The 27,316-nt window shown below is 38.2% G+C and overlaps 1 protein-coding gene across 1 annotated transcript in view; it reads right to left on the bottom strand.

Moving 5' to 3' along the window:
* Window positions 1–27,316, bottom strand: part of HIKESHI (heat shock protein nuclear import factor hikeshi) — a 40,445-nt gene that overhangs the window by 6,389 nt on the left and 6,740 nt on the right. Inside the window, exon 3 of the mRNA XM_033206861.1 lies at window positions 2,035–2,186. Coding sequence (XP_033062752.1) covers window positions 2,035–2,186 — 152 coding nt within the window. The remainder of the gene's footprint in view (window positions 1–2,034; window positions 2,187–27,316) is intronic.

Below are 27,316 nucleotides of genomic sequence, written 5' to 3'. Positions count from 1 at the left end.
TAAAAGCAAGAGAAGCAGGCAGCAGTGGGCTATACCTATAATGTCTTAATTTCTTTTTTAAAAATTAGTGGCAAATAAGACAAAAATATAACAGTTAAATCCAGGGAGAAGACAATGAAAGTCTTAATGTATACCCCACTATAAAGAGAGCTCTGTAAAGACAGGTATTACTCTATTTTGTGGACCTATTTGTATCTATGTGTGCTTAGAAATGCCTGGTACAGACCGGGCACGGTGGCTCACGCCTGTAATCCCAGCACTTTAGGAGGCCAAAGCGGGTGGATCACAAGGTCAGGAGATCGAGACCATCCTGACTAACACAGTGAAACCCCATCTCTACTAAAAAATACAAAAAAAATTAGCCAGGCGTGGTGGCCGGCACCTGTAGTCCCAGCTATCTCGGGAGGCTGAGGCAGGAGAATGGCGTGAACCTGGGAGGCGGAGCTTGCAATAAGCCAAGATCGCGCCACTGCGTTCCAGCCTGGGTGGATGACACAGTGAGACTCTGTCTCAAAAAAAAAAAGGCATGCCTGGCACAGAGTAGTTACATGATAACTATTTGTGGAATATATACATCACTCTGTTTTCTCTGTATTTAAAATACTTCATAATACATTTAATTAAAACTATAGTTTTATTTTAAAAACTCAAATAATTTATAAACATGTACAATAAAAAAGTCTTCTTACCCTTCTCCAGGGATAACATTTTAATGTGTATTTTCCAGACACTTTTTAAATATTGTCTACACAGGATACTATGATTGTTTTATAGTTTGTTTTCAGCACAGCAGTTTATTTGTAAAATTATGGGGAAAAAAACATTTTTGAGACCCAGAGTCTGTCATTCTCAATTTAGTCCATTTTCAAAGATGTGACAAATCTACCTTTAAATTCACGACCACAACCTTCAAAAGTGCTCCTCTGGTACTGCCAGGCAAACACATATGGTTTCCCTAATCCATTCACTCCTCCTCTACTAGAAGACTCATTTAACAGTCTTTATTTCAATTTCTACTACCTCAATCTTAGCTGATGATCTTCCTTTCTACTTCACTAAGCAAGAAGAAGAAATCAGGAGACAGCCTGCACAAGTTCTCATCACCACATCTACCATATCTGAATCTGTACCCATATATCCATTATCCCGTCTAAAGTGAACACCTCTATATATGCTGCTGTTTTCTACTCAAGGACACTGCTTTAGTAATTCTCCTTGCTCTGCTACATCATCAATTTTTCTTCTCGACAACAGGCTAATAAGTCAAGAACAGAAAGACAAATAGCATGATCTCACTTATATGTGGAATCTAAAAGTTGAACTTACAGAAGCAGAGAGTAGAATGGTGGTTGCCAGGGGTTGAAGAGTGGAGGGGAAAGGAAAATGAGGACATGTTGGTCAAAGGGCACAAAGTTTCAGCTCAACAGGATGAATAAATTCTGAAAGTTTATTGTACAGCATGGAGAGTACAGTTACTAATAACGTATTGTATACTTGTAATTTGCTAAGAGATTAGATCTTAAGTGTTCTCTACAAAAAAAAATGACTGTGTGAGGTAACAGACATGTTAAGTAGCTTGATTTTATTTCAAAATATAGGCCAGGTGCGGTGGCTCACACCTGTATTCCCAGCACTTTGGGAGGCCGAGGCAGGCAGATCACCTGAGGTCTGGAGTTCAAGACCAGCCTGGCCAACATGGCAATACCCTGTCTCTACTAAAAAAAAAACAACAAACTTAGCCAGGTGTGGTGGTATGTGCCTGTAGTCCCAGCTACTCAGGAGACTGACGCGGGAGAATTGCTTGAACCCAGGAGGCGGAGATGGCAGTCAGCCGAGATTGCACCTCTGCACTCCAGCCTGGGCAACAGAGCAAGACTCCATCTCTCAAAAACAAAACAGAACAAAACAAAATGTAAACATGTATCAAAAACATCACATTGTATACCATACGTTATATATGATTTTAACTTGTATATTATACCTTAATAAAGCGGTGGAGGAGGGAGGTAAAGAATGAAATGTGTGTTGCATTACCTGAGTGAATGAGTCAACTGAGGATACAGCAGCATTACCTACAGGAGTCTGCTGAGCCATACTGTCCAATAATTCCACTGATATTCCAATCTGAGCAACAGATGGAGTTCGGACAATATTCATGGCTCCAAAAGGATGTTGGCTTCCTTCTCCTGCAAGAAATTAACATATGCCACACACTTCAAATTTAACTTGTAGTCACACAATTTCCTTTGTAAATTTGTAAAGAACCTCTGATTTATATACATGAAAAAGTTTTCTTATGTTCAAGTTTGTCTCTTTTTAGATAAATGCAAAAGGCTAGTTTTTAGCATATTAACAAAGAATAAAAGAACTAAAAGTTTCCCACCAGAAAAATAGCGGTCATTCTAAAATGTATTGAAACTACTGCAGCTAGACACAGATAGTAACAGAGTGTGGGAAAAAATAAATAATTAGATAGAGAAGCCTCCCTTTAGCATTTCTTATAGAGCAGGTCTGCCAGCAATAACTTAGTTTTTGTTTATCTGGGAAAGTATTTCTCCTTCATCTCTAAAGACAGTTTTGCTGAATATATAATTCCTGGTTGATGGCTTTTTTTTTTTCCTTTCAGAACTCTGAATATGCCAATCCACTACCCTCTAGAAGACTATGGAGTCTCTGATGAGAAATCAGCTATTAATCTTATCAAGGATCCTTGTATGTGATGAGTTACTTCTCTTGATGCTTTCAACATTCTCTCTTTGCCTTTTGACAATCTGATTATCATGTGTCTTGGTATAGCTTATCCTACTTGGAGTTTCTTGAGCTTCTTAAATGTGGTTAATGTTTTTCCTCAAATTTGAGAAGTTTCTGAGCATTATTTATTTAAATATTGTTTTAGTCTCTTCAGGCTGCTATAACAAAACACCATAAACTGGGTAGCTTATAAACAACAGAAATTTATTTCTCACAGTTCTGGAGGTTGGGAAGTCCAAGATCAAGGAACCAACAGACTTGCTATCTGGTGAAGGCCCATTTTCTGGTTCACAGAGACTGCCTTCTCACTGTGTTCTCACATGGTAGAAGGGCAAGTGATCTTATTACTCTAAGAGTGCTAATCCCATTCATGAGGGCTCTACTCCCATGACCCAGTCACCACCCAGGTCCCTATCTCCCAATACCTTGGGGGTTAGGATTTCATCATATAAATTTAAAAGACATCATATAAAAAGACACAAACATTCACATCATAGCAAATGTTCTTTCCAGCTCTCTCGCCTTTCCTTATGTTACTGTCATTACACTGTGTTGGTGTGCATGTTGGTGCACTTGACAGTGTCTCACAGGTCTCTAAGGGTCTGCTCTTCAAATTGGATATTTCAATTAATTTACCTTCAAAATCACTGATTCTTCTGTCTACTCAGTTCTGCTATCTAAACCTTTAGTGAACCTTTCAGTTACTGTACTTTTCAGCTATAAACTGTTTAGTTCCTTTTTATAATTTCTATATTGATAGTCTCTATTTGATGATGTATCATTCTCCTGGTTTCCTTTAGCAATTTGAGCATAATAAAGACAGCTTACTTAAAGTCTTTGTGCTTCCTTGGGGGTAGTTTCTGTTCGTTTCTTCTGTATAAGAGCCTTACTCTGTTTATTTGTATGTTTCATTATTTTTTGTAGAAAACTGGACATTTCGAATATTACAGTGTGACAGCTCTATAAATCAGATGTTTCCCCCTTCTAGGGGTTTGTCGTTGCTGTTTGTTGTAGTTGTTTCCTCATTTAATGACTTATCTGAACTAATTTTGTAAAGTCTGTTTCTTTGTCATGTGTGGCCAGTGAACTCTCTGTTCCATTAGTTAGCAGTCTGCTGGTGATTAGAAATAAATTTCCTTAAACCTCCGCAACCAAAAAATTCTGCCAGTCTTTGCACATGGGCTCTGTGTGTTGGGACATGCCTTCAATATTAAGCCAGGCAGTTTATAACTCCACCTTAGTCTTCACTTCCTGCTTGTGCAGAGACTTAAAGTGAGCCAGCGAGAGAGCTCTGGGTCGTCTCGGGTCTTTCCTGAGCATGCACAAAGCTCTGGGCATGCATGTACCCTTCAAGATTCCCAAGAATATGTCAGAGAATTTCAAAGCCCTTATTCCCCAAAGCATCTCATTCCCAACCTTTCTGATTAGTTTTGGTTTGCTCCAACTGTTTTCCTTTGTCTCAGGCAACAGTAACTAAACATATGTCTGTAAATACTTTTAACAAACACCCCCAAGGTAGTTACTTTTCCATCAAAAGAGTTCCAAGTTAGGTGACATAAAGGCAGACCTCTTTTTTTAAAAACAGTCTTCTAGCAAGCCGCCAGATAGATGAGAACAAGTTAATTACAATTCTTTCTGAATTAGGTCTATCCCGCTCCCTGTATCAGTACCAGGAATGGAGACTGTTATTTTCAAGGCTACCACTGAGCTGAGAAGCAGATGGGACCAGGGTAGGCAAATGCCACAAAGCTCACTGTTCTTACTGAGATTCAGTGTATTTTCTTAAGTGTTCCCCTGATTGCTACAAACTTTTGGTGAGTTACCAGAGTTCCAAAAAGTTGATTCTGGGTCAGACACAGCTGCTCATATCCTGTAATCCCAATACTTTCAGAGGCTGAGGCAGGAGGATCAGTTGAGCCCAGAAGTTTGAGAACAGCCTGGGCAACATGGCGAGACCCCATCTCTACAAAAATTTAAAACTTAGCCAGGCGAAGTGCTGCATGCTTGTGGTCCTAGCTACTAGGGAGGCTGAGGTGGGAGGATCGCTTAGGCCTAGGAGATTAAGGCTACAGTGAGCTATGATTTTCTGACAGTGTTGTTGTTGCTTTTATGGAAGACTGGATTTTCTGGAGCTCCTTACTCTACCATTTGATTTATTTAAAATCTAGAATTATGCTAAAATCCAGAAAGCATATCATTATCAAAGTATATCATTATCAAATAAATGCAAAAATAATAAATTATAAATCATAATACAAAAACAGAAGAGCAAGCAAATTATATGACCTAGTCTTAATATAAAAAACAAATGTAAATTAGATCAAGTTCTTTAAAACACTGTAACAGTAAATGCAGCAGCTAATTTTTTTAAGACTCTTTCTCAAAGCATCCCTCCTCCATGTAAATCAAGAGCCTAAGACAAAACACAACTCAGAGGAAAAAAATCCTACAGGGAGCTAGTTCTTTACTCTCAGTATATAAGGAAAAGCAGTCATCATCATTTGTTATTTGCATCTAACGGAACCTTTACACACACACACATATATTTTAGAGAATGTTGAGAAGAATCAGGAAATAGTGGAAAACATTATTAGATTTTTTTCTAAGTATTTAAATACAGCAAATCCAGATAGTCGTTCCACATTTTCCTTGTTTTTAAGATATAGCCGAAATGGGCTATGTCCTATGAATACAACTGCCCATCAACCATCATGGATAAACATGGAATACATCCATCTTATGGAACACATCCATTTTATAAATGTTATAAGTCAGATATCTAATAAATTATAGCTTTTGGTTGTATCTTGTTCTTTTTTTTGGCATCTACATTGCCAAAATATAATACCTGAAAGCTTGAAGTTTTGAAACCTTTAATGGCTCACAATTTGTTGAAGTAAGGATGGCTATCCTCTGATCTATATTTTGCAAAATATTTTTAGATTTATAACCATTATTTAGAATAATCAAGCCAATGATTTTTCATTTTGACACCTATTTCCTTCCAATCACTTTTGTACACACCCCTACTTTCAGCATTTGTCTACTTATAAAACCATAGCCAGTCTATTTTGGAGCACAAATATAAGAGATAAAAGAACAGCAGAACACATCCTTCACTACTTGTCCATGACAAAATATTGTGTGAGAAATTCCTTCCTCTTAAATGACTGAGTAGAATACCATATTTTCTTTTCTTTTTTTTTCTTTTTTCCTTTTCTTTTTTGAGACAGAGTCTCGCTCTGTTGCCCAGGCTAGAGTGCAGTGGGACGATCTGGGCTCACTGCAACCTCCACCTCCAGGGTTCAAGCAATTCTCATGCCTCAGCCTCCTGAGTAGCTGGGATTACAGGCCTGTGCTACTACGCCCAGCTAATTTTCAAATTTTTGGTGGAGACAGGGTTTCACCATGTTGGCCAGGCCAATCTGGAACTCCTGACCTCAAGTGATCCACCCATCTCGGCCTCCCAAAGTGCAGGGATTACAGGCATGAGCCACCACACCCGGCCTCGTATTTTCTCTTGATCCTTAAAAATACACTGTTCAATCATCAAAGTTTTAGTTGAGAAAACTCAGATGATGAGATCTTATTTGAAGATTCATAGTAGGTATTTTTGCTCATATGATCCACTTTACCATCATCATCAGTATAGAATTTACCTTTTTGTATTCATTTTCTGATTTGTCTAATAATTGTGAAACTTCTTCCTCTGTCAATTTTCTTCTCTTTGCCATTATGACCAAAATATTTAAAAGTATGAATTTACATTCTGTTCAATAGAAGCTAAAAAGAGACCATAAAGATGGTGTCTCCAGTCTCCTTTTATATGACTTAAAATATGGCATAATCTTTTGGGCAATGCAATATGAAAATTGTAGGTTAATGCAATGACAAACCAAGGTCCACAGGCCAAATTGATCCCACAACCTATTTTGTATGATGTGGGAGCTAAGAATGGTTTTTGAATATTTAAAGGTTGTTTAAGAAGAAGAATATGCCACAGAGATCATATGTAGCCCACAATGCCTACAACATTTTCTAACTGACCCTTCACAAAAAAGTTTGTCAACTTCTACTCTAGCTAATTCCAACATTTTTCTTTTTTTATTTTAGCCCCCTTTTTGTAAGTATAGTTTTGATGAGTACCAATACAATACTTTCCTGGATGAAATAACAAAATGCTTCAATATATAGGTAAAACAAGACCAGTAATATCCCCAAATGCTTCTTAGATTTACAAAGTGGTCCATATGGTAATTGCAAGATAAAATGAGTTTTATTCTATTAAAAAACATGTAAGTAAATTTTATCTCTATTCTTTATTTATTTTTTTTCCTCTCTGTTCTTTAGAAGACCTCTACCAAAGAATAAAATTCATGAAGTACCAATCCTTCTAATGGGTAAAAATGCTCAAAAGGGAAATTTAAAAATTAAAAGTAAGTCCACTGGTTGAGATGTTTGTAAGTGTGCATAGCAGCAAACAGATTGAGGACTAAACAACACAGTTATGGCAAAAGGAAGGAATTCACCATGCAGTAGCATTTGACTATGATGACATAGCTAAAAAACTGTACACAGAAACAACTTAAATATGCCTGCTTGAAAGCATTCCTAGTATTAAATATACAAATTTAGAAATATATATTTCTAAAACTCCTTGCTTCATTTCTATTAATAACTAGACAAGCCTGAAATTACATTTTCACTAATGTATATTCTTAGAGCTATGTGACTCTCAAAGGTTTATCAATAATTTTAAATCAAATAAAAATATAATTTATCTGACATTGTAGTATGTCTGAAATGTACTTAATGAAGCAAGTATCTAAAGTCCATCACTGTGCTCTATAAAGCACAAAATAAAAGATAAAACATCCCTATTCTCAAAGAGCTTACCCCCTTATGTGGCAGGGGAGGGAGGGCAGTAACAGTCACTTAACCATTCTGAACTGGTTTCATTATCTGGGTAATTTATTTTCCTTTTGAGACAAAGTCTAGCTTTGTTGCCCAGGCTGGAGTGCTGTGGCACAATCTTAGCTCGCTGCAACCTCTGCCTCTCAGGTTCAAGTGATACTCCTGCCTCATCTTCCTGAGTAGCTGAAATTAGAGGTGTGTGCCACCACCCCCAGTGAATTTTTGTATTTTTAGTAGAGACAGGGTTTCACCATGTTGGCCAGGCTGGTCTCAAGCTCCTGACCTCAAGTGATCTGCCCGCCTTGGCCTCCTAAAGTGCTGGGATTACAGGCGTAAGCCACTGCACCCGGCCCTATCTGGGTAATTTCTAACATCCTTTCTAGTGCTGACATTCTATGATTTCACATAGATATAATAACCATTTATTGAGTACCAACTGTGTACAAGGTACTACTATGCATTTGTGTACATTACCCCTAATTAAAAAAACTTGCACTGCAGGTATTATCTCCATTTTACCTGAATTCTCCTCTGTAATTAAAGGTCTTGGTCAAGATTATACAACCAGTAATGAGTATCACTGAGATCCATAATGTAGCATATCACTGTTCATAGGTGTTACAGGTTTTAACAGATGTTTATGTTGTTATAAATGGAAACCAATCAATATTCAGTTGACCCTCTATCTGAATACTGAAAAGACTATCAAGTTTTCTCATGCATCTGACAATTTATGATACTAAGGCTAGAAACTACTTTCAGAACTTTGGTAAGGTATTTTAAGAAAAAAAATTTCTAAAAGTACTGACAGTACAAATATAGAACTAGAAAAAAATACTTTAGGTACATGTGATTTCTAATTTGTCAGAAAAGCAGGCTAAGGCTAGCCAAAGAAATTCACTGAGGAGACTTATGTAGTCCATTGAGAAAATTCTCAGGACAACCTGGACCTGATCATGAAATCCTTCTCTGGACCAGATTAAATCAAAATAAAAGTGAGTAAATGATCCTTTTTGCTTCTTGTTATCCAACTCTGAAGGATGTGCACATTCTAGACTTTGAAGAAAATATGCAGAGTATCTAAATAGAGCTTTTGGCTTCCTGTTATCTAACTCCCTTGCATGCTATCAAGGGCTGCGATGTTGAATTTTGGTACAAATATGATGAGAATGAAGATGAATAGCTTTAATTCAAAATAAGTCACCAAGATTTTTGCCCTAGAGTTTTTGTCATTATATTCAGAACTTCACTAAGTGGGGTGACAAACAAGGAAAACTTGCTTGTAGGAGACAAGACCCTACAAAAATTACCAAGTCTGGTTTCATAGTTCTCAAATATAAACGTTTATTTCTGTAATATTAATTCTTGGAACACCATGAAAAGTTAACAGTGTATATTGTAATCCCTAGAGGAACCACTCAAAAATGAACGCAAAGGTATACAGCTAAAGAACCAAAGATTAATGGGCTAAAAAACACTCAATCCAAAAGAATGCCAAAAAAGGGAAGAAAAAAAAATAACAGCAAGATAAAAATATAAACCTAACCATATAAATAACTGTACATATTAATGGACTAAACACCCTATTTAAAAAGCAGAGACTGTAAGAATAAATTTTTTTTAAAAAAGGCAGCACGAAACTACATGCTATTTAAGAGATAGAGATTTACATTAAAAGTAAAAGGTGAAAGTATATTATAAAGGAAATTTATGTTAAAAGAAAAAATATAGTATGTAAACACTGTAAGAAAGCTGGAGAAGCTGTAAATTTTAGATGAAGCAGACTTTAAGACAGTAGTATTACTGGAGATAAAGGACATTTCATATTGGTAAAAGAAAATTCATCAATTTATACAAACTCAGAAAGCAGAGGAAGAGAAAAACCATTGTTATGCATTTAATTTTATTTCATTGCACTCTTACCACTTCTATTCAAAATGGTGTTTGAAGGCCTAGACAACACCATAAGGCAAAAAAAGAAAAAAGAAAAAAGAAAATAAATCAAAGGCATAAAAATTGAAAAGAGAGAAGTAAAAAGTTTTTTTCATAGACACGATCATCTGTAGAGAAAATCCTAAAGCTACTAGAGCTAATTAGGGAGTTTAACAAGATATTCGGTATATATTATACCCTTTCCTTCATCCTTCAGGATACAAAGCCAATATCCAAAACCAATTGTACCTCTATAATACTAGCAACAAGTAATTGGAAATTTAAAATGTTTTGAGATTTGGGAAAAAAGCCAAAATGCCCAACAAGGAATGGGTAATTAAACCATACCTTACCAACAAAATATAATTCTAGATTACCAATGTAAAACAAATAGGAAAAAAAGTGGGTGGACTATATCCTCCAGATCACTGTTTCTGAAATCTTTTTTTTTTTTTGTAACTCATCATGTTTTCCTTTTAAATAAAGATAAAAATTTTATCTTCTTTTCCCATCTTAACTCATCTAAACATAAGAATGTACCTGTTTATCACTTTACTTGGTTAATAGGAAAGGAGCGGAGGAAAAGAAAGGGTAACTAAACATTTAATACTTTTGGAATCCATCAAAATTTCATAACCCATTATGAGGTAATATTAAGTAAAAATGGCAGAAAACAGCACTTACAAGCATGTGAGGCGTGCGCACATGCACACACACACACACAAACACAATGGAAAGAAATGTGGGGCTGAGTGCAGTGGCTCATGCCTGTAATCCCAGCACTTTGGGAGGCCAAGGCAGGTGGATTACTCAAGACCAGGAGTTCAAGACCAGCCTGGCCAACATGGTGAAACCTTGTCTCTACTAAAAATACAGAATAGGGTCAGGTGCGGTGGCTCACGCCTGTAATCCCAGCACTTTGGGAGGCCGAGGCAGGTGGATCATGAGGTCAGGAGTTCAAACCAGCCTGGCCAAGATGGTGAAACCCCATCTCTACTAAAAAGACAAAAATTAGCTGGGCGTGGTGGCAGGTACCTGTAATCCCAGCTACTCAGGAGGCTGAGGCAGAAAATTGCTTGAACTTGGGAGGCAGAGGTTGCAGTGAGCTGAGATCACGCCATTGCACTCCAGCCTGGGCAACAGAACAAGACCTCCTCTCAAAAAAAAAAAAAAAAAAAATAGCTGGGTGTGGTGGCACGTGCCTGTAGTCCCAGCTACTCAGGAGGCTGAGGCACAAGAATCACTTGAACCTGGGAGGCGGAGGTTGTAGTGAGCTGAGATCACGCCACTGCACTCCAGCCTGGGTGACAAAGTGAGACTCCGTCTCAAAAAAAAAAAGAAAAGAAATGCAAATGTTGTTTTCTCAAACACTACACTTAGAATAGTAAACGAAAAATCTGAGTATCTAGATCCTAATCCCTGCTCTATTTCAGGAACACTAAAAACTTTCTAGATTTCAAGAGCCTTAACAATAAAATTAAGGAATTAATTATTTTAGGGCCTTTCGTTCTAGTATTTCATGGCTTTATGTTATACTTGGCAGGGATATGCTCTATTAGTTTTTCATGTAGTACCAAGTACACTGTACCTTTAACTAAGATTCTAAAATTGTCACGACAATCATGATCCATTACCCATTCAGGATACTTCCTCCTATATCATTTGTTTTAAAGGCCATTTTAATCCAGGAACTCAGTTCCACTTCTAGGAATTTCTTCCACAGAAATACAGTACTAGAAACTATGTACAAAGATATGTGTAAGAATATTTATCGTAGCATTACTAGTAAAATAATTAAAAAATGGAAACCCAGATTTTCATTAATAGGGAATTAAAGTACAGTATTGCCATATAACATGTACCTGTTTGAAAGAAGTAGATCTTAATTAAACTAAAGAGCTTTTGCACAGCTAAAGAAACTACCATCAGAGTGAACAGGCAACCTACAGAATGGGAGAAAATTTTTGCAACCTACTCATCTGACAAAGGGCTAATATCCAGAATCTACAAAGAACTCAAACAAATATACAAGAAAAAAACAAACAACCCCATCAAAAAGTGGGCAAAGGATATGAACAGACATTTCTCAAAAGAAGACATCCATACCGCCAACAGACACATGAAAAAATGCTCATCATCACTGGCCATCAGAGAAATGCAAATCAAAACCACAATGAGATACCATCTCACACCAGTTAGAATGGCAATCATTAAGAAGTCAGGAAACAACAGGTGTTGGAGAGGATGTGGAGAAATAGGAACACTTTTACACTGTTGGTGGGATTGTAAACTAGTTCAACCATTATGGAAAACAGTATGGCGATTCCTCAAGGATCTAGAACTAGATGTACCATATGACCCAGCCATCCCACTACTGGGTATATACCCAAAGGATTATAAATTACTCTACTACAAAGACACATGCACACGTATGTTTATTGCGGCACTATTCACAATAGCAAAGACTTGGAATCAACCCAAATGTCCATCTGTGACAGACTGGATTAAGAAAATGTGGCACATATACACCATGGAATACTATGCAGCCATAAAAAAGGATGAGTTTGCGTCCTTTGTAGGGACATGGATGCAGCTGGAAACCATCATTCTTAGCAAACTATCACAAGAACAGAAAACCAAACACCGCATGTTCTCACTCATAGGTGGGAACTGAACAATGAGATCACTTGGACTCGGGAAGGGCAACATCACACACTGGGGCCTATCATGGGGAGGGGGGAGGAGGGAGGGATTGCATTGGGGAGTTATACATGATATAAACGTCATGCACATGTACCCTAGAACTTAAAGTATAATAAAAAAAAAAAAAAAAGAAAGAAGTAGATCTATGCATACCCACTAAAAGTTAGCAGACTCTTTGAGCAAAAAAATTAACTTCACTGAAATTCAGTGTCTTGAAAACCAGAGGCTTATTAACACCAACCTCTTAAGGTTGCTGTGAAAGATAATATATAATACATATGAAAACCTAGCACACTGCATTACACACAGCAGATATTCAATATATGCTACCCTTTCATTCATTTTTCAATCATTATGAAACCTTCCTAATTGGTTTCTCTGCCTCTAGTCTTAATAAGATTCTCCAAGCCATTCCAGACAATTATTTTCCCAAAACACCATTTTGTTTTGTTTTGGTTTGGTTTTAGAGATGAGATCTCACTATGTTGACTCACGCCAGTCTCAAACTCCTAGGCTCAAGCAATCCTCCCACCTCAGCTTCCTGAGTAGTTAGGACTACAGGCACACGCCACCATGCCCACCTCTAAAACACCATATTAAGATCTTGCGCAAACACTTGCTTACAAGAAAAAATTTAAACCCCACATAGCATGACAATCCATACAACAGTCCCAATTTACTTTAAAACCTTACCTTTCACTCCACCCAAACAGGAACCTATCATGCCACACTGAAAAATCTCCTCCTCACTGTCACTTGAAGATGCACGTATATTACCAGTTTTATGAATTTAATCATCTCCAAATGTGATTCCCATCCACCCACTTCCATCCCATCCAAATCTTACTCATAGTTCAAGTTCATGCTCCAGTCTAATCTTCCACAGAGACATTCTCATTTATCTCACCTCACTATTCTGTCTCCTCTGAACAATGTCTTGGTGTGATATTTAATATTCACACACACATGCAGATGCTGAAAGTAGGTAGATGTTCAATAATTACCTGATGAATGAGAACACAACAACGTCTTAACTACATAAACAGATACTTTTTTCTTTCTGTAATTTAGTTAACAGAAAGGCCTAAAGTAACTTCCCAAGCTTTCACAATGTAAATGGATAGTTACATAATGTAACAAAATGCGTTATAGCCACATATATTATAGTACCTGCAGATTCCCACTTTTTATTTTATTTTTTATTTACTTATTATTTTGAGATGGAGTCTCCCTCTGATGCCCAGGCTGGAGTGTGGTGGCACAATCTTGGCTCACTGCAACCTCCGCCACCTGGGTTCAAGTGATTCTCCTGCCTCAACCTCGAGAGTAGCTGGGATTACAACCACCACGTGGTGCTTGGCTAATTTTTGTATTTTTAGTAGAGACAGGGTTTCGCCATGTTGGCCAGGCTACTCTTGAACTCCTGACCTCAAGTGATCTGCCCGCCTCAGCCTCCCAAAGTGCTGGGATTACAGGCATGAGCCATGGCGCCCGGCCTGAAGTTTTTAGTTAAATGTCCCTTCCACATTACAGAGACCAAAACCAGCATCTAAAGCCAAAACTATAAGGAACCTCTTTAAACCTTCCCAAATTTTCCAACTACCAAACCTTATCTACTAAGCATGTGTCTTTTTTTTTTTTTTTTTCTGAGACGGAGTCTCGCTCTGTTGCTCAGGCTGGAGTGCAGTGGCACCACCTCGGCTCACAGCAATCTCTGCCTCCCGGGTTCAAGCCATTCTCCTGCTTCAGCCTCCTGAGTAGCTGGGACTACAGGCGCACACCACCATACCCAGCTAATTTTTGTATTTTTAGTAGAGATGGGGTTTCACCACATTGGCCAGGCCAGTCTCGAACCCCTGACCTCGTGCTCCACCTGCCTAGGCCTCCCAAAGTGCGGATTACAGGTGTGAGCCACTGCACCAGGTCACATGTGCCACTTTTTTGTTATTTTAGGATTTCTTATCCCATGTTCAAAGGAAAAAAAAAAAAGAAGTTTCTTCTTGTTTCTTAGTATCAAAGCATTTATTTTATGTTTTCAAATTTAGTCCTACCTGAGTTCTTAACCATCACCCACAGATTGTTCCAGCATCACAGTAAAATGTATTTATCACAATTTATCACATAACTCCTTTTCAGAACCCAGGAGTTACAAAGAATCATCCCTCAAGCAAAACAAAACTCACAGTAACTGGCTTTAAGACACCCTACAAATACATGTAATTCTCCCAACAGAGCTCTCTTGACCTCCCCAACCAAAACTGTTCTGTGTGAAGTTAAGAAATCTGTTGACATCATTCAGTACAGAATCATAAGCACTGCCAACATTTTTCTTTTCTTTTCTTTTTTTTTTTTTGAGACAGGGTCTCACTCTGTCACCTAGGCTGAAGTACAGTGGTGCGATCTTGGCTCACTGCAGCTTCATCCTCCTAGGCTCAAGTGATCCTTCCACCTCAGCCTCCCAAGTAGTGGGACTATAGGCACGTACCACCATGCCTGGATAGTTTTTTTATTTTTTGTAGACACGGATTCTCACTGTGTTAGGCAGACTGGTCTGGAATGCCTTGGCACAAGTGATCCATCCACCTCAACCTCCCAAAGTGCTGGAATTACAGGCGTGAGCCACCACGCCTGGCCCCAAATTTTTTAACATGAAATTTGTTTCACTTGAGTAACTCTACCCTCCAGCTCCCATAAAATTCTGCTAGACTTGTTACATAATAAATTCTCAGTTCAATCAAGTGCCTGAAGTTACTTCAGCAAGCCTCTCCCTAACCCTGATGTGCTAGTTAGCTAGGTTTTCCCAATATAATCAAACTTAAACCCACAAGCTTGAAAGGGCACCTGAAAGGCTGAAAAATACAAACCTATTACAAATTAACCTATTCTTTTTTTTTTTTTTTTTTTTTTTTTTTGAGGCGGAGTCTCGCTCTGTCGTCCGGGCTGGAGTGCAGTGGCCGGATCTCAGCTCACTGCAAGCTCCGCCTCCCGGATTTACGCCATTCTCCTGCCTCAGCCTCCCAAGTAGCTGGGACTACAGGCGCCCGCCACCTCGCCCAGCTAGTTTTTGCATTTTTTTTAGTAGAGACGAGGTTTCACCGTGTCAGCCAGGATGGTCTTGATCTCCTGACCTCGTGATCCGCCCGTCTCGGCCTCCCAAAGTGCTGGGATTACAGGCTTGAGCCACCGCGCCCGGCCAACCTATTCTTATATTTTAATGATACACCATTTCCTACTATGAATACTAGGTCTAATCTTTTATATATAAATTAAGAATTCTGATAGTTTAAACATTCAAAAAGTTTCCCAAACAACTAGTAAAGAACCACTCAAAACATTTTAATAGCATTTTATCATTGTTTAACGTTGGTATGCACTAAGTCTCTAAATATACTAAATTGCTTTATTTTTCTCTAATAAAGCATTATGCTTTATCATCACAAATATTGCCTTGAAAATTTGTTTTCATGAATAAAACTATGAGTAGTCTTGTTATAATGGAAATGATGACAAACAATTTATTTTTTTAAAAGCCAGTGGGCCAGACATGTTGGCATCCATCTGCGGTCCTACCTACTTGGGAAGCTGAGGTGGCAGTACTGATTAAGCCCAGGAGTTCTAGGTTGTAGTGCACTATGCTGGTCCGGTGTCCACACTAAGTTTGGTAGCAATATGGTGACCTCCTAGGAATGAGAGACCATCAGGCTGCCTAAGAAGGGATGAAACAGCCCAGTTTGGAATGGAGCAGGTTCAAAACTTTGTGCTGATCAATAGTGGGATCATATCTGTAAACAGCCACTGTACTCCAGCCTGGGCAACATAGTGAGACCCCGTCTCTTAAAAAAATAAATAAAAATAAATGTAAAAATAAAATAAAAAGCAGACAATAAAAGAACTAGTATTATCATAATGAAAATAAATCCATCTTCCCCTACTGGATCAAACATTACCCTGGGATTGGGTTTTAGACTGTTTAACTCTACAACAGAAAACATATGTAACTGAGAAACTATTAAAGTTTCAGATGCACTAATTGGATTAACTCATTTTTATTGAATTTTCTCCAAATTGGATGAAATAATACAATAAGGAAATGTCTGGGTTCTTACGATCCTAAAGTGCCTCCCCAATCTCTTAAGTGTCACAAGAGAAAAGACAGCCAAATACAGTACAAAAAGAAGAACACTTTTCACTGTTCCCTAAGCATCTCCTGTAGGGAATAACCAAAAAGAAATACTTTGTCCCATTCCAAACTCAAAACATTGGCATAACTGTGGCAAGAACAGGGAAAGATGGGGGCAATTAAATTGACAATTTAATTGGTATGTCTCCAAAAACAACCTCTTTGTCCTGGTCTAGTGGCTGGTGATCAATTTCACCTTAATCAATGCAATGTACTCTGGGTACAAATTAGCTTGCTTCTCCTACTCTATTGTTTATGATTATTATTATAAATAGATATAAGTATCCATTTAATCTTTCATGTTTTCCAACTGAATCTATCATGTTTTCCAACTGGTATCATGTTTCATTGTTAAAAAAGCTATAAAAGTATTTACATTTATTTCTTTCCTTTTAAAATCAATACATAAATACTCATATATTTATATTTGACTTTTTTTTTTTAAGACAGAGTCTTGCTCTCTCCCCCAGGCTGGAGTGCAACGGTGTGATCACAGATCACTGCAACCTCTGCCTCCTGGGCTCAAGCAGTCCTCCTGAGGCCTCAGTCTCCCAAGTAGCTGGGACCAGAGGCGTAAGCCACCACAGCCAGCTGATTTATGAATTTTTGTAGAGATGGGGTTTTGTTATATTGCCCAGGCTGGTCTTGAACTCCTGAATTCAAGTGATCCACCTGCCCTGGCCTCCTTAAGTGCTAGGATTACAGGCATGAGTCACCGTGTCCAGCCTATATTTTACTTTAAAACCAGCAGTTGAGAGCTCCCAAGTGAGTATCAAGAGAACATGCTTGATGATGGATGCAGAAAAATATGTTCATGATTTTGTCTTTTCAACAAATGTTGGGACCACTAAATATCCATTTGCCAAAAAAAAAATTTTTTTTGACAGATACCTTGCAATAAATATTAAATTTAATTCAAATTGGATCTCAGTTATAAATATAAAATATAACTAAAACCTCTGGGAGAAAATCTTTGCAACCTTGGGTTAGGCAAAGATTTCTTACATCAAAAGCACAACCCAGAAAAGAACAAACTGAAAAATTAGACTTCATCAAAATCTAAAACTTCTGTACAAAAAACACTGTCAGAAGGGATGGGCACTGTTAGAGAAAAGACCAGCCAAAGACTGGGAAAAAAATATTTTCAAATCACATATCTGATAAGGAACTTATATCAAGTATATATATACACACACTATAATATATACATGTACATATATACATACACACACATATACACATACACATATATACATACACACAGACATACAGATCTCTCAAAACAACTTGAAGAAAACAACCCAATTAAAAACATGCAAATGATTTGGATATTAACCAGAAAAGATATATAAATAGCAAATAACAACACTAAAAAATGCTCGGAGGCCAGGCATGGTGGCTCACACCTGTAATCCCAGCACTCTGGGAGGCTGAGGTGGGTGTATCACTTGAAGTCAGGAGTTCGAGACCAGCCTAGCCAGCATGGTAAAACCCCATCTCTACTAAAAAAAATATAAAAATCAGCTGGGTGTGGCAGTGCTCACCTGTAATCCCAGTTACTCAGGAGGCTAAGGCAGGAGAATTGCTTGAACTCGGGAGATGAAGGTTGCAGTGAGCTGGGATGGTGCCACTGCACTCCAGCCTGGGTGACAGAGTGAGACTCGGTCTCAAAAAGAAAAAAAAAAAAAAAAACTGCTCAATATCACTGGTCATTAGAAAAATGCAAATTAAAATGACAAGGTCATACTACCACCCCTATTAGAATGGTCAAAACTGACCATACCAAGTGTTAATGAGAACATGGAAGAATTGGAACTTTCATACACTGTTGGTTGAAATGTAAAACAAGGCCAGACGTGGAGACTCATGTCTGTAATCCCAGTACTTTGGGAGGCTGAGGCAGGCTGATCACCTGAGGTCAGGAGTTCGAGACCAGCCTGGCCAACATGGTGAAACCCCATCTCTACTAAAAATACAAAAATTAGCCGGGCGTAATGGCAAGTGCCAGTAATTCCAACTACTCAGGAAGCTGAGGCAGGAGAATCACTTGAACCTGGGAGGCAGAGGTTGCGGTTCGGTCTGGGTGACAGAGTGATATGTGGTCTCAAAAAAAAAAAAAAAAAAAAGAAATGTAAAACAAAACAACCATGTTGGAACATAGTTTGGCAATTTCTTAAAAGGTAAAACATTTAATTACCATAGGATGCAGCCGTTCTATTCCTAGATATTAACCCAAGAGAAATGAAAGCATAGGTCCATACAAAGATGTACAGACAACTGTTCACAGCAGTTTTATTTTTATGAGTCCAAAACTAGTAACAACCCAAATGTTCATCAGCAGGCAAACAGCTAAACAAATTGTGGCATATCCATACAATGGAATACTACCCAGCAATAAAAAGAAATGAACACCACATAAAAGTGAAAAAAATGGGCTGGGTGCGGTGGCTCACACCTATATAATCTCAGCAGTTTGGGAGGCCGAGGTGGGTGAATCACGAAGTCAGGAGTTCGAGACCAGCCTGGCCAACATGGTAAAACCCCGTCTCTACTAAAAATACAAAAATTAGCCAGGCATGGTGGTACATACCTATAATCCCAGCTACTTAAGAGGCTGAGGCAGGAGAATCACTTGAACCCAGGAGGCAGAGGTTGCAGTGAGCTGAGATCACACCATTGCACTCCAACCTGGGCAACAGCATGAGACTCTGTCTCAAAAAAAAAAAAAAAAAAAGTGAAAAAAATGAACACCACAATCAAAGGATCCACATAACATGAATGACTGTAAAAATAATTATTCTGAGTAAAAAAAGCCAGACAAAAAAAAAGAGTGCATACTGTATGACTTCATCTATATAAAACTCTAGAAAATGCAAACTATTTTATAGTGACATAAAGTACATCAGGAGTTGCCTACAGTGGAGAAAAGGTGGTGGAAACAGGTCCATTCATTGATTGTGGTGACAGTTTCACAAGTGTAGATATATCAAAATTTGTCAAACCACTTCAAATATGTGCAATTAACTGTGTGTCAATTATACATCAATAAAGCTACTATAATCTGTTTGTTAATAAAAAATAAATTTTCTTTGTTTTCTTGAGACAAGAGTTTCACTGTTGTCACCCAGGCTGGAGTGCAATGGCACGATCTCAGCTCATTCCAACCTCAAGTCTCCTAGGTTCAAACAATTCTCCTGCCTCAGCCTCCCGAGTAGCTGGGATTACAGGCGCCTGCCAGCATGCCCAGCTAATTACTGTATTTTTAGTAGACAGGGTTTCACCACGTTGGCCAGGCTGGTCTGAAACTCCTGACCTCAAGTGATCCACCTGCCTCAGCCTCCCAAAGTGCTGGGATTACAGGCGTGAGACACCATGCCCAGCCCTCTTTGTTCTTTACAAGATTTCTTAACACAGGATAAAAGCCTGCTTAAAAAAGAAACTCAAAAATTAAAATTGGGTCCAGTGGATTCACATATATCCATGATTCATAATTCTTTTAAAAATTGTTTTAAGTAGCTTTGAAGGATGCTAGGGAATCAACTCATTTTTGAACATTCACACATAAAGAGAAAGAATGAAGCATTTATCCTGCATTTCCTATGACAACTCCATCTCTGGGTAACAAAACAGTAGATATACAAGTTTATCTCTACAGATTTTACAGATAATAAATAAAATGACAAAATTAGAACACTATCATTTTGAACTGCTACTGAATTAATAAATTACAAACAAATGTCTGCTAAGTTTCACACAAAAACATATCCATATATGTAATTCCTGGTGGAAAAACACACCACCACCTATAAGAACCCTGCCAAAACTTAAAAAACTAAAATGTGATTAAACCTCTAAGACCCAGTAATTTCTTGGAAATGGAGAAGACAGAATACATTATCTTTGTATAAAAGATACTTGAGAGATCAACCAATTGCCCTGTAAGGACCTTACATGGATGTTGATTTAAAGTATTTAAAAATTTAAACATAAAACTTTTGAGACCATTGACAATTTGAACATGGATTACAGATATTCAATTTGATATTTAAAAAATCATTTTGAGGCTAGGTGCGATAACTCAGGCCTGTAATCCTAGCACTCTGAGAGGTTGAGGGGTGGACTGCTTGAGCCCAGGAGTTTGAGACCAGCCTGGGCAGCATGGCAAAACCCCATCTCTACAAAAAAAAAAAAAAGACACAAATTAGCCAGGTGTGGTGATGAGCGCTTGTGATCCCAGCTCCTCAGGAAGCTGAGGTGGGAGAATCACTTGAGCCCTGGAGCTTGAGGCTACAGTGAGCTGAAATCTTGCCACTGCACTCTGGCCTGGGTGACAGAGTGAGACTGGTCTCAAAAAAAAAAAAAAAAAAATTATTTTTAGGCCAGGCACAGTGGCTCATGCCTATAATCTGAGCACTTTTGGAAGGCCAAGGCAAGAGGATCACTTGAGGCCAGGAATTTGCGACCAGCCTGGGCAACATGGCAAGACCCTATCTCTACAAAAAATAAATTAGCCAAAGCAGTGGTGCAAACCTGTAGTCCTAGCTACTCAGGAAGCTAAGGCAGGAGGATTGCTTGAGCCCAGGAGTTTGAAGCTATAGTGAGCTATAATCTGGACACTGTACCCCAGCCTAGAAAACAGAATAAGACCCTGTCTCTAAAACAAATAAACAAAAAATTATCTTTAGATGTAATAATAGTATTATAGTTTTTTTAATTGTCTTTTAAAGACATACATTAAAATATTTACAGATTACATGTGGTAATTGTAGAATCTGCTCTCAAATAATATGAAAAGAGAAGTAAATGGGCATCTAAATAAAATAACATTAACCATGAGGTGGTCATTTCTGAAGCTGGATGATGAGTAGAATGGGGTTCAATATTCCACTTAGATCTGGTTTTCTATATGCTTGAATTTTCTATTAATACAAATTTTTAAAATAACTTAAATTTATTTTATAACTAAGATACCTAGATAAAAATTCTAAATAAATAAAATTGACAAAGGCCAATATCCTCTCTCATACTGTCTTTGGCCATTACTGGTATGAGGGTTATATTGGCTTCAAAATTTATTAAACTGAGTAACTTTGCCTCTTTCTCTATTCTCTAAAATTATATAAAATATGAACAATTTGTTTCTTAAAGGTATAGTACAACTTTGTAAACTCATCTGATGGCTGTATGTGGAAGGAAGAGGTATATTTTTAATTACTGATTTTAATTTTATTGATATTACATCTATTCAGGATTTCAATCTATTCTTGAAATAAATTATTTCAGTTTTGTTTGGTATATTCTTCTAGAAAATAGCCAATTTTGTCTGTTCCTATGTCATTTCAAATGTACTGGCATAAAACTTTATATATTTTATTTGAAGCTCTATTAAACTTGTAGTTATTGTTCTTCACATTTTAAATAACATTATTTGTGCCTTCTTTTTCCTTGATTCTTTGTTTTTTGTTTTTGTTTTTTTTCTATTGCCCAGGTTGGAGTACGGTGGCGCGAGGTCAGCTCACTGCAACATCTGCCTCCCTGGCTCAAGTGATTCTCCTGCCTCAGTCTCTCGAATGTTAGGACAACAGGCGCGCACCACCACACCTGGCTAATTTTTTGTATTTTTAGTAGAAATGGAGTTGCACCATATTGGCCAGGCTGGTCTCGAACTCCTGACCTCAGGTGATCCACCTGCCTCGGCCTCCCAAAGCGATGGTGTTACAGGAATGAGCCACCACACCTGGCCCTTGATGCATCTTTTTAGAGGCTCATCTTTTCATCAGTCTTTTCAAAGAAACAGATTTTGGTTTCATTGAGCCTCTCTATTGTTTGTTTTCTATCATTAATTTCTACCTTTAGCATCATCATTTTCTTCTTTCTTTGGAATGCTTATGTTAAATACTTATATCATTCACTTCAACCTCACTTCTTTTTGTTTCTGTTTTTGAGACAGAGTCTTGCTCTGTTGCCCAGGCTGGAGTGCAGTGTTGCCATCTCCGCTCACTGCAACCTCCTAGAAATACTTAAGTCTTCCTAGTAAATTATCTCATTCCTTGTGAATGAATCTCTTCATCCTTGATTATACTTCTGCCTAGTCTAATTTTTCTTAAAATTCATATACTTATGCCAGCTTTCTTTTGGTTCCTTGTGTTAGAATGTTTCAGATTCATGAACGGGCATGGTGGCTCACGTATGTAATCCCAGCACTCTGGGAGGCCGAGGCAGGCAGATCATGAGGTCAGGAGATCGAGACCATCCTGGCTAACAAGGTGAAACCCCGTCTCTACTAAAAATACAAAAATTAGCCAGGCGTGGTGGCAGGCACCTGTAGTCCCAGGTACTCAGGAGGCTGATGCAGGAAAATGGCATGAACCTGGGAGGCGGAGCTTGCAGTGAGCCAAGATTGCACCACTGCACTCTAGCCTGTGCAAAAGAGGGAGACTCTGTCTCAAAAGAAAAAAAAAAAAACAGAATGTTTCAGATTACTTACTCATAAATAGCAATATAATTATTTTGTTTGCTGCCTTTAAATAAAAAAATCTCATTCTGGCATCTCTGTTTTCTCTGGTAAGTTTAATCTGTTTACATTTATATAAACTGATTTATATAACTCATAAAGTTGAAATTATTTCCAATGCCTTACTTTGTTTATACTATGTGTTTTCTTTGCTTTCCCGCCCCCCCCTTTTTTAAATTTTATTTATGTATTTATTTATTTTTGAAGATGGAATCTCACTCTCTCGCCCAGGCTGGAGTGCCGTGGTGGGGTCTCGACTCACTGCAACCTCCACTCCTGGGTTCAAGGGATTCTCCTGCCTCAGACTGCCAAGTAGCTGGGATTACAGGCGCCCGCCACCACGTCTGGCTAATTTTTGTATTTTTATTGGAGACGGGGTTTTACCATGTTGGCCAGGTTGTTCTCGAACTTCTGACCTTAAAGTGATCCACCTGCCTCGGCCTCCCAAAGTGTTGGGATTACAGGCATGAGCCACTGTACCCAGCCTTCTTTTTCCTCTTTTCCTACATTCTAGTGGACTGTTTTCTCTACTGCCTTTCCTCTACTTACTCTAATGACATGGAAGGTGCACTTTTTTTTTTTTTTTTAATGAAGACAGTCTTGCTATGTTGCCCGAGCTGGTCTTGGACTCCTAGGCTCAAGCAATCCTCTCACCTTGATCTCCTGAGTAGCTGGGACTATTGGCACGTGCCACCACACCCAGCTTAGTTTTACTTAAATTTTTAATAGGATTACTTGTAAGTAGAATCAATATTATTACTCTCCTTTTTAAGAACCAGACCTCAAAAAACAGTAATTCAGATTAACACCCCTCCTGTCTTATATTTTTTTTTCTAGAACAGTAATTAATTCTTGTGTGTTTGTTATGCTGTTTTATACAATCAAGTTGCCCAGATTTGTCTATAGGTTTACCAATTTCTGTGCTAACTTTGTGTCTTGCATCATTTTCTACGCTCTGGGTTCAACCTCCTCTTATAAAGTACAACTACCTTCAGTAAGTAGTTCTTTAGCTAACGGTCTATGAGTGGTAAACTCTTCATCTCCATCTGAAAATACATTTCTTCACTTTAGAATGACAGTTTTGAAAATTATTTTATTTTTCCTTGGCACTTTAATGATATTATTCTATTGGGTTTTGGCTTCTATTAATGCTCTTGCTAAGTATGCTAAATTAACTGCTGTTCAGTTATAAATGACTTTTCTCTCTCTGGCTGCTTTATTACTTTATATTTAATGTTCAGTAATTTTACTAGAATATACTGAATTATCTATTTATATTTTTCTACTTACGGATACACTGTTTACTTCTAGGCACAACCAAAATGAAGAATAAAAAATGATTTCAGCGTGACTACCATCTTAACTTTCCCAAAGATGGTTCCAATGCTATGCCATATGTATAAGGGGTATGTGTGCCATGAATGCCCTAGAGCAGAAGTTCTCAAACTTTAGCTTGCAACACAAACATTTGGGAACTTATTACAGTACAGACTTCTAGATTCCACACCCGATTTCTGAGTCACCAGGTCTGGGGTCTTGCCAGGAATCGGTATTTCTAATACATTCCCAGGTGATGTTGACCCTACAGATCAGGAAGGAGCTCCTGCTTTAAGAACCACAGCCTTAGGAATTTATGATAATTATCTCATGAAACCCCCCACTGAGAAGGACTATAGGGACTTAATCTGCTCCTTACAATTCTAAACAATTTTTAGCTTTAAATATTGCTCTCTCCAATTTCTTTTTCTTTTTCTTTTTTTTTTTTGAGATGGAGTCTTGCTCTGTCGCCAACGCTGGAGTGCAGTGCAATGGCATGATCGTGGCTCACTGCAACTGCAATCTCCACCTCCTGGGTTCAAGCGATTCTCATTCCTCAGTCTCCCAAGTAGCTGGGACTACAGGCACATGCCACCACGCCTGGCTAATTTTTTGTATTTTACTATGGTGGTGTTCCACCATGTTGCTTAGGCTGGTCTCAAACTCTTGAGCTCAGGCAATTCGCCTCCTCAGCCTCCCAAAATGCTAAGATTACAGGCGTGAGCCACCACACCTAGTCTCCCATTTCTCCTTGTAGAATGTCAACTATATAAAACAGTAACAGCTACCTCCTCTGTAAGGAGGTACAACTGTTGCAGTTCATTCTTCACAGAGGCCTCACAGCAAAATAAAATCTGATATCATTCCTTTACTAAAAATTGTTCACTGGCTTTTCTACACCTACAAGAGCAGTTGTTTTTCGGGAGGGATACATGAATGGGCTTCAGAGTAGATGCAAATATTTGAGTATTTACATTATGGTACACATATTTTCTAGAATACTATGGAATAGGTCTGTGACCTAAGCATGTTAAAAACTGCTGATCTATTACATTTCCAATGAGTCAGTGTGCTACATAAAACTTCATAATCCATGCCTATCTTTCTCACGTATACCCTGATGTCACTCTGAGCACACCACCCTTTCAAACTTTCACCTTATGCCCCTATTACCTCCACCAAGAAAAGAATGCCCAATAGATCTCTCATAGGCCTGACAAAGTCCTACTTGTCTGCCTAAGAGCTCCAATGTCACCTCTTCCAGGAAAGCTTCCCCAACCTACTTACAAGTTAATTGCTACCTTTTCTATTCTCCTACACTCTGTACAAACATCCACTATTACTTTTCACCATTCCAATTACTGGTCTACAGAAATGTCTTCCTCTATGAGTTATCTCAGGCAAGAACTTAATCATTACCTTTATATCCCCATAATAGATACACAAATGTTTGGTAAATACATGAACAAGTTACCTACATGGTACCTAAATACAGTGTTAACTTGGACACCATAAACAGTTTCTAGGAGAATATATATTTATATTTTAAGAATTTTCACACCTATAATCCCAGCACTCTGGGAGGCTGAGGCGGGTGAATCACCTAACGTCAGTAGTTCAAGACCAGCCTGGCGAACATGGTGAAACCCTGTCTCTACCAAAAAAAAACAAAAAATTAGCCAAGTATGGTGGTGGGCACCTGTAATCCCAACTACTCAGCAGCCTCAGGGAGCAGAATCACTTGAACCCGGGAGGCGGAAATTGCAGTGAGCCAAGATTGTGCCATTGCACTCAGCCTGGGCAACTAGAGTGAAATTCCATCTCAAAAATAAATAAAATAATTAAAAATTTTTAAAAAGGAATTTTCAGGTCTGTCTTCATCTAGATTTTCAAGGGAACCAGAGATTCAATAGGTATAAATAGCACCTAATCTAGTTTCATTCTCACATTTCTTCACAAAATGCTTCAAAGTATCAAAGCAAAGAATTATGGCAAACACCACAAAGATACTCCTTGAGAAGAGCAACTCCAAGACACATAATTGTCAGACTCACCAAAGTTGGAATGAAGGAAAAAATGGTAATGGCAGTCACAGAGAAAGGTCGGGATACCCACAAAGGGAAGCCCATAAGACTAACAGCGGATCTCTCGGCAAAAACTCTGCAAGCCAGAAGAGAGTGGGGGCCAATATTCAACATTCTTGAAGAAAAGAATTTTCAACCCAGAATTTCATATCCAAACTAAGCTTCATAAGTGAAGGAGAAATAAAATCCTTTACAGACAAACAAATGCTGAGAGATTCTGTCACCACCAGGCCTGCCTTACAAGAGCTCCTGAAGGAAGCACTAAACATGGAAAGGAACTGGTACCAGCCCCTGCAAAAACGTGCTACATTGTAAAGACCATCAATACTAGGAAGAAACCGCATCAACTAATGACCAAAATAACCAGCTAACATCATAATCACAGGATCAAATTCATACATGACAATATTAATCTTAAATGTAATGGGTTAAATGCTCCAATTAAAAGACACAGACTGGGAAATTAGATAAAGAGTCAAGACCTATCAGTTTGCTGTATTCAGGAAACCCATCTCATGTGCAGAGACACACATAGGCTGAAAATAAAGAGATAGAGGAAGACCTACCAAGCAAATGGAAAACAAAAAAAAGGCAGAGGTGGCAATCCTAGTCTCTGATAAAACAGACTTTAAACCAACAAAGATCAAGAGACAAGGCCATTACATAATGGTAAAGGGATCAATTCAACAACAAGACCTAACTATCCTAAATATATATGCACCCAATACAAGAACACCCAGATTCATAAAGCAAGTCCTTAGAGACCTACAAAGAGACTTAGACTCCCACACAATAATAATGGGAGACTTTAACACCCCACTGTCAACATCAGACAGATCAACGAGACAGAAAGTTAACAAGGATATCCAGGACTTGAACTCAGCTCTGGACCAACTGGACCAAACAGACATCTACAGAACT

The sequence above is a fragment of the Trachypithecus francoisi genome, unplaced genomic scaffold, assembly GCF_009764315.1.
Source record: "Trachypithecus francoisi isolate TF-2019V2 unplaced genomic scaffold, Tfra_2.0 Lachesis_group8, whole genome shotgun sequence".
NCBI classification, from domain to species: domain Eukaryota; kingdom Metazoa; phylum Chordata; class Mammalia; order Primates; family Cercopithecidae; genus Trachypithecus; species Trachypithecus francoisi.
This window is presented reverse-complemented; position numbering and strand designations above follow the sequence as displayed.